Source organism: Vigna radiata, chromosome 9 (assembly GCF_000741045.1).
Source record: "Vigna radiata var. radiata cultivar VC1973A chromosome 9, Vradiata_ver6, whole genome shotgun sequence".
NCBI lineage: Eukaryota > Viridiplantae > Streptophyta > Magnoliopsida > Fabales > Fabaceae > Vigna > Vigna radiata.
The window spans coordinates 16,407,351-16,415,997 of record NC_028359.1 but is presented as its reverse complement, the minus strand read 5'-3'; the positions used below and the strand labels follow the sequence as shown (position 1 = coordinate 16,415,997).

Here is an 8,647-nt window from a genome sequence, read left to right as displayed (position 1 = left end):
GGTGCCACTTTGGATATTCTTCCTGTTTGGCTATCGTGAGAACCCCAGCTAGAGTCTGTTCTCTTCATTTGTATCTTCACACCTAGTTGATTACTCGACTGTTGTGGAGGTGCTATGTTGGGGGCCATAGCTCTAGTGACCTTTGATCTTTAGGCTCAGGGAACCATCCTGGTTAGAATGCATATACTTGACCTCCAATCTAAAAGATTGAACCTATATTAGGGCACAAAGGGAGACATGCGTATTCCTATAACCCCCATGCTGTTTGTTTTTAAGAAAAATAATAATAATGTCATTGCATCGTCATACTATACATGCATTTGTGTTAGTCATGTTATTTTCACCTCGTCATATTGTCATGCATTTTGTTCATACATCATATGGTAACATGCTGGTTTTAGGGGAAATCACAGGTATTTGATTGATCATATACAAAATGGAAGTTGATGCAAGACCTGGTGCTACTCAACAGACCGGTTCTGCCATTTTAAGAAAGAAACCTTGCCTAAAGATTCATAGGGGAAATCTAACAGGACTGGTAAATTTGGGCAAGAAACTTAAGACCATAAAGAGGGAAACTTTCAAGATGAAGTACGGAAATCTTTTGAGCCTATTAGAAATGGAAGTACAACTGCCTGCCATCACAGCCCTAGTCCGGTACTATGACTCTCCGCTAAGGTGTTTCACCTTCCAGGACTTCCAGCTGGCGCCAACTATAGAAGAATTTGAGCATATCCTGGGCTTGCCACTAGAGGGTACCTCACCATATCAGCACTTGGAGCATCATGCCTCCATTCCTACCATTGCTGCCATTATGAAGTTGCACCCAAAAGATTTAGAAGACAAGATGCTAACAAGGAATCAAGTGCGTGGGCTGACACAAGGATATCTTGAACAATATTTACATCATCTAGCCGATAAGGAAGAGTGGGAGGCTTTTATGGATGTGTTGGCTCTCACCGTGTACGACATCGTTTTGTTCCCCAGAATAGACTTTGTGGATTACACCGCTATTGATGTCTTCGTGGCAAAAAAGACCAGATCAGAAAATCCTGTAACAGCAGTCCTCGCAGATGTGTATGGGACCATGAGTTTTTGCCACGAGAGAAAGGGGAAGAAAATTCTGTGTTGCTTGCCGGCATTGTATGCATGGATGACCGCACGCATGTTTAAAGGGCCAGTTGATGTCAGGTGTTCACCGGAGGATCTGTCGCACCAGGGGCTTAGAGGCAAAGGGGGCAATGAGTGGGCCCAATTCTTGGCTGGTTTGAGAGAAGGAAACGTAAAATGGCGCCTTCCTTGGCTTGAGGCTAAACCATCTATCCAACATTGTGGCAACTTCCCTAACATACCTCTCATAGGCGCCAGGTATTGTATTAACTACAACCCTGTTTTGGTCCAAAGACAGTTCGGATATCCTATGAAGAGAGCGCCTTCACCAGATTATCTCACAGCCTTCTTCATCTACTATGAGGACGGACACTGTACTGAAATGTTAAGGAGAGTCAGAAGTGCCTGAGAAAATGTGGTGCGAGCCGAGAAGGACCTGAGGAGTGGAGTGATGGATAGCAGGGTTAGTTATCATACCTGGGTTCTGGAGAGGGTAAGAGAAGTCAAGTTGCCTTTCAAGCCCATCAATGATCAACCGGCGAGTGAAGGAACATCCCAAGCCCTAGAAAGTGAAGAGGTGAAACAACTGAAGGCTGAGATGGAGAAATTGAGGGTGAGGAATCCTAGGTTGGAAAATGAATTACAGAAGGCTCGCAATGATTTTATGGATATGCGGAATGATAGCGAAGAAAAGTCAAGGGCTTATGAAAACATTGTCAAAAGCTAGAAGGCCGAGAGAGATTATACATTTCGAGTAAAATAGGATCTTGCGGCCGCAAGTAAGGAGTTATCCATGAGGGTGAATGAGAAGAATGTGGCTCTAGAAGAAGGCAGGCAGTGGAAACAGCTCTATGAAGAAGCCAAGAGGGATAAAAGGGAAGCCCTGAAACGACTAAGAGAAGCGCAAGTCCAAGTGCAAGAATCAGGGCATCAAATGAAGGAGATGGCTACATCATTTGAAGCGGAGTTGAATCAGGAGCGCTGGAAGCTGGCAGAGGCTGAAGGGGAGTATCGAGCCATGCTAAAGCAGATGGAGGATTACATCGAGGAGCAGGAGGAGCGATGGAGGTCGTTGGAATTTGAAGAAAGGCATCAGGCCTTGATAAAGCGAATGAAAGAGCACATCGCAGAGCAAGAAACGGCCGTAAAGCATTGGAAGGAAAGCTTCTCGCAGTTGGCTGCTTTGGCAAATGGGGCAATTGAAGACATCCCCAGAATGGTGTCGGAAGTTGAAGCGAGTACCCACTTTTATAGCCCACCAGTAGAAATAGAGCTTTTTATTAATCACTGTAAACAGTTGATAGACGAGATGAAATCCCTCATCACTCGGGCTAGGAATCGATGTATTTAGATCTTTATGATTTGTTTCCTTTAAGAATTGTAATGTACTTGTTTTCCTTTAAATGAAAGAGGCGGGATGTTTGTTTAGCATCTGCTTGTGGTAATTTCCATCAAGTTATGTCATTGTGATTCTGTGATTTCCCTTTATCACTAGCATGCATCATGTTTTCTTTAGCATGTTTCATTTTTTTCATCTAATTAATTAAAATAATAAAACAGTACGAGTGAGAAAAAATGACAACCAGATTTCCACAACATCCCTACCGGACCCGGGCAAATTCAAAAGCCATGGCAAGCTGGGAGGAGTCACAGGAGTCTCTCAAAGCGGATGTTGGCCAGTTGAAGGACCAGATTGGCCAGATCTTGGCGGCGCTTGAATCCATGAAGACTACTGGGGATTCTTCATCTGCATATGTTGAGGGGAATGCTCACCCTTATCCCCCAATGTTCAACGCTGCGAGCCAGTCAGTTCCTTTCCCACAGTATGGTTTACCTCCGGGTTACACTCCTCCTATAGGAGAGTACTCAGAAGCTGAGCACGCTTCGTTCTCGTTTCCTGCGACTGTCAATATACCATCAATCGGCACTCAGGGACCTGTCTTAGTGCCGGCTCCCATGGTTGGCACGGGAATGAATGAGACCAACGTGACTGATGGAATACGGGTGACCCCAGTACCGCATGTGATTGCTAAAGAGGATCCTTCGGCCGAGGCCGACCCCCACACCACTATGGTTGGGGGATTTAATAGCCTCATTGGGGCCACGGGAAGGCTGGAAAGTCTGGAGGCGAGGTTGAGAGCTGTTGAGGGAGTTGAAAGTTACGGGTTTGGAGATGCGGCCAGGTTGAGTTTGGTTCCAAACTTGAAGATGCCGCCTAAGTTCAAGGCACCGGAGTTTGAGAAGTATAAGGGTAATACTTGCCCTAAAAGCCATGTAACTATGTACTGTAGAAAGATGGCTGCGTATGCTCATGATGAGCCTCTACTCATCCACGTTTTCCAAGAAAGTTTGGCTGGGGTAGCTTTGAATTGGTATACCCACTTGGAGCCATCTCGAATTCGTTGCTGGGCGGATCTAGCTGACGCCTTTGTGAAACAATATGTATACAACACTCATGTTGCTCCGGACCGTCTGCAGCTGTAGAATATGACAAAGAAGGATAATGAAACCTTCAAAGAGTATGCCCAACGATGGAGGGAGTTGGCTGCGCAAGTTGAGCCACCGCTGTTTGATAAAGAGATGGTGTCGATGTTCGTAAACACACTCCAGCCGCCATTTTATGAGCATATGGTTGGGAATGTATCTGTCAATTTTGCTGACACCATCATCATTGGTGAGAGGATAGAAATTGGATTGAAAAACGGAAAGATAGCATATGGCCCACCTGCGGCTACAAGTTACAAAAAGCCCAGCTTCAATCAGGGGAAGAAGAAAGAGGGAGAGGTACATGCTGCATCGGCAATGCCTGTGTGGAGAGGAAGAGCTCCCAATCCTAATTATCGACCATACTTATACCCACCTCCTTATGCTGCTAACGCCTCGTTTGCACATCAAACTAGGCCTCAACAACAACAAGCGTATTATCCACCGCCGCGTATTCCAACCGAAGCTTCAAGACTGGCCGCAAACATGGGCCCAAATCTGAATATGGGACAAAACAACAACCCAAGGAGAAATCAATTTGTTAGGTTCACCCCAATTCCTATGACTTACACTGAATTGTTACCTAACCTAGTCAAGAAGGGTCTGGTCGCCATTTGCCCGATGAAGCCTGTACAGCCGCCATACCCTAGGGGTTATGATGCAAATGCCAGGTGTAGTTATCATGCGGGTGGCGTTGGTCACTCGACCGAAGGATGCATGGCTCCTAAATACAAAGTTCAGGCTCTGATAGACTCGGGTTGGTTAAAGTTTCAAGAGGACCAGCCCAGCGTCGATACTAATCCATTGTCCGGGCACGGAAGTTCCTCAACGAATGTCATCGAAGTTGAAAACCACGATCTGATAAGAGATGTAGGCGAAATCAGAAGTTCTAGGAGATTTATCTTTGAAGCTTTGTTGAAGAAGGGCCTAGTGAAAGGCGACTATGATCTGGGTATAGCGTGCGCACTCCATCCGGAGGCCGGACACTCTTTTGAGGAATGTAGGGAATTCGAGATCTTTCTACAAGACTTACTTGATAAAAATCTGATGAAAGTGTACCGCAAGGTCAGAGAGGAAGAAGTATTTGCACAAACTGGTGGAGAATCTGATGTGACTCTACCCGAACATTTGGTGATCCATTTCACTAGGACCACCCCTGCACTGGTAACTGAAGGAAATCCGTCTATTGTCATCCGAGTGCCAACTCCCTTCCCTTATAAGAACGAGAAAGCCGTCCCATGGAGGTATGAGGCAACTGCATTAGATGAAGGAAAGGATGCAAATCCGACTGTGGAAAACATATCAGGCATTGGTGGAATGACCAGAAGTGGTCGAATCTTTACACCACCAGAATTGGCGAGAGAAAGAGCCAATGATAGGGAAGCAACAATGGCTGCAAAAGCAAAGGAGTTCTTGAAGGGGAAGAACGTGGAGGCTGAAGAAACCCCCAACAAAGAGGAGAAGAAGGAAATATCCGAAGAAGAGGCTGGTGAATTCCTAAAGTTCATACAACAGAGTGAGTACAAAGTGGTGGAACAATTGAACCGCATGCCTGCCCGGATCTCCTTGCTAGAATTACTCATGCATTCTGCCTCCCACCGAAAGTTATTGATGAAGATACTCAGTGAGGCTCATGTGGAGCAAGGTATTTCTCTGAACAAGTTCGAGGGCATTGTTGGCAACATCGTTGCTAATAATTACCTCACCTTCACTGATGAAGAGATACCTGTTGAAGGAAGAGGTCATAACAAAGCCCTTCATGTCTCTGTGAAATGCCTGGATCATGTGATAGCACGTGTCTTAGTGGATAATGGATCCTCCCTGAACGTCATGCCAAAAGCAACCTTGGAGAAGCTACCCAGTGACGGAATGCATATGAAGCCGAGCTCTATGATTGTGAGAGCCTTTGATGGTAGTAAAAGGGAAGTGATGGGAGAGGTAGAACTACCAGTCCAGGTCGGTCTGTGTGTCTTTCAAGTGACATTCCAAGTCATGGACATCCTCCCTGCCTATAGTTGTCTGTTGGGTCGCCCATGGATCCATTCTGCGGGGGTTGTGCCTTCTACATTACACCAAAAGCTGAAGTATGTTATGGGAGATAAGCTGGTGATAGTGCCAGGAGAGGAGGATTTCCTAGTGAGTGGACCATCATCCACCCGTTATATTGAAGCAGCTGAGGAAGCTCTCGAGACAGCTTTCCAATCTCTGGAGATCGTGGGAAATACCTATGTGGAGCCATTCGCGGTCAACCCGCATCTGTCGCGTGCTTCTATCATGATGGCCAAGGTCATGCTGAAAGAAGGTTATATGCATGGGAAAGGTTTGGGCAAGTATGGACAGGGGCGAGCATTCCCTCTAGAGGTCGTCGAGAACAAGAATAGGTATGGCCTGGGATACAAGCCCACCAAGGAGGACAGGAGAAGGCTGATAGAAGAAAAGAGAGAGCGCAGTCTGACTCGGGTGGAAAGACGGGAGCCCAAGGTGGGAAGAATTCGTATCTGTGACCTGAAGGAGAGCTTTCCCAGCGTTGGTTGGGTTAATGCTGGCCACATAGCAGCAGTGGGAGATGAAGATGGATCGGAAGGCTCCAGTTTCGTGTGGGCCTGCTCCCCGGATGCACGACTCGACAACTGGAAGATGTTGGATTTGCCCGTGATGCTTAATTTGAATGAGATGTAATAACTTTAACTAATCCTATAGCTTTACCCGGGGCTTTAGGATTCATAACTTACGGGTTGACGCTTTTAGTTTGTTATGCTCAGCGCGATAATCAAAGTGTGTTTGTTTGTGTTTTATCATCATTTTGCATTCTTTATCGTTGTTTCGTTTATTTATTTCTTTTTCGCAAACTTAAATAATGCAGATATGACAATGAGTGTTTTGAAAATAATTATGTCGATATTCCTGATTTTGGGCGCCCTGTCAATAATACGGAAGATGATTGTGATGATGACCTGGAACCCCCTCTTGAACTGTTAAGACTAGTGGAACAAGAGTGTAAGGAGATAAAACCTCACCAGGAAGATGTTGAAGTACTCAATCTGGGGGATGAGGATGAGGTAATGGAGGTGAAGATCGGTACAACCATGAAGGCAGAAGTGAAAGAAAAATTATGTGTCTTATTGAGGGAGTTCAGGGACGTGTTTGCTTGGTCTTACAATGACATGCCAGGCCTCGATACAGATATTGTGCAGCACAGGCTCCCACTTAAGCCGGAGTGCCCACCGGTAAAGCAAAAGCTAAGAAGAATGAAACCAGAAATGTCCTTGAAGATCAAAGAGGAGGTACAGAAGCAATTCGATGCAGGGTTTTTCATGATATGATGCACAAGGAGATTGAAGTTTATGTGGACGACATGATTGCGAAATCCAAATCAAAAGAAGAACATGTCCTTAACTTGAGAAAGTTATTCGAGAGATTGAGAAAGTATAAGCTCAGGCTGAATCCCACCAAATGTACATTTGGAGTGAAATCCGGGAAATTGTTGGGCTTTATTGTCAGCCAGAAGGGGATAGAGGTGGATCCTGATAAAGTGCGAGCGATAATGGAAATGCCTGCGCCTAAAACGGAAAAAGAAGTTCGAGGATTTTTGGGCAGATTGAATTACATTGCTAGATTCATCTCCCAATTAACTGCTACTTGTGAACCCCTGTTCAAGTTGTTACGAAAGAATCAGGCTGTGGTGTGGAATGAGGATTGTCAGGCCGCTTTTGAGAGAGTCAAACAATACTTATAGGACCCTCCTGTATTACGTCCACCGGAACTAGGGAGACCACTCATTTTGTATTTAACTGTATTGGACAAGTCAATGGGTTGTGTATTAGGTCAGCATGATGAAGATGGAAAAAGAGAGCACGCTATATATTACTTGAGCAAGAAATTCACAGACTGCGAACAACGATATTCATCGTTAGAGCGGACTTGCTGCGCATTGGCATGGGCTGCTCATCGTTTAAGGCAATACATGCTGAGTCATTCCACATGGTTGATATCCAAGATGGATCCTATCAAGTACATTTTTGAAAAGCCTGCTCTTACTGGAAGGATAGCTCGATAGCAGATGCTATTGTCAGAATACGACATTGTATATGTCACTCAGAAATCTGTCAAGGGTAGCGCACAAGCAGAATACCTGGCTCATCAACCCCTTTGTGATTATCAACCAATGCAACCTGAATTTNCCGATGAGGATATCATGGCTTTATTCGAAGAGAACAAAGAAGACCGAAAAGAAAAAGCATGGACAGTGTTATTTGACGGAGCCTCGAATGTGATGGGACATGGAATAGGGGCAGTGCTTATCTCCCCAGAGNGNCAGTATATACCAATGACGGCAAGGTTGTGTTTTAGCTGCACGAATAACATCGCTGAATATGAAGCCTGTGCCATGGGTATTCGAGCAGCAATTGAGTCTAAGGCAAAAATTCTCGATGTGTATGGAGATTCAGCTTTGGTCATCCATCAATTGAAAGGAGAATGGGAAACTAGGGATACAAAATTAATTCCCTACCAAGCTTACATCAGGGGATTAATGGAGTATTTCGATTCCATCACATTTAACCATATACCGCGAGAAGATAATCAATTAGCAGACGCACTGGCTACCTTGTCGTCAATGTTTGAGGTTGATCAAGATGCAGAATTACCAAGAATCGAAATAAAAAGCCATGCAGAGCCAGCATATTGCCACTTCATCGAGGAGGAGTTAGACGGCAAACCTTGGTATTTTGATATCAAGCGTTATCTTAAAACCCGAGAATACCCTGAGAATGCGTCTGAAAACGATAAAAGAGCACTAAGAAGGTTGGCTGGCAGTTTTATATTAAGTGGGGATGTTTTATACAAGAGAAACCATGACATGGTTCTCCTCAGATGTGTGGATGCAAAGGAAGCTGAGCTGATATTGAAAGAAGTGCACGAAGGTACATTTGGCACACACATGAATGGTCATTCAATGGCTAGGAAGATATTGAGAGCTGGTTATTTTTGGTTGACCATGGAAAATGATTGCTGCACACACGTGAGAAAGTGTGAGAAATGCCAGATGTATGCA

At 45.0% G+C, this 8,647-nt stretch overlaps 2 protein-coding genes and 1 pseudogene across 2 annotated transcripts; all 3 read left to right on the top strand.

Moving 5' to 3' along the window:
• The first annotated feature begins 436 nt into the window (after nt 1–436).
• On the top strand, nt 437–1,519 carry LOC106773435. The gene has a single exon (XM_014660129.1). It carries the CDS (start codon nt 437–439, stop codon nt 1,517–1,519), a length of 1,083 nt encoding a protein of 360 aa, XP_014515615.1.
• A 2,078-nt stretch (nt 1,520–3,597) lies between these two features.
• LOC106773434 lies at nt 3,598–6,917 on the top strand. Its single transcript, XM_014660128.1, has 2 exons — nt 3,598–6,269; nt 6,458–6,917. Exons 1-2 carry the CDS (start codon nt 3,598–3,600, stop codon nt 6,915–6,917), a joined length of 3,132 nt encoding a protein of 1,043 aa, XP_014515614.1.
• Nucleotides 6,917–8,647, top strand: part of LOC106773432 — a 16,039-nt pseudogene continuing 14,308 nt past the window's right edge.

Excerpts from the sequence above, each read along its gene's own strand:
- LOC106773435 (XM_014660129.1), top strand. The coding sequence starts at position 437 with ATGGAAGTTGATGCAAGACCTGGTGCTACTCAACAGACCGGTTCTGCC.
- LOC106773434 (XM_014660128.1), top strand. The coding sequence starts at position 3,598 with ATGACAAAGAAGGATAATGAAACCTTCAAAGAGTATGCCCAACGATGG. Across the intron at positions 6,270-6,457 it reads ATGCTTAATTTGAATGAGAT|ATATGACAATGAGTGTTTTG; the intron begins GTAATAACTTTA and ends TAAATAATGCAG.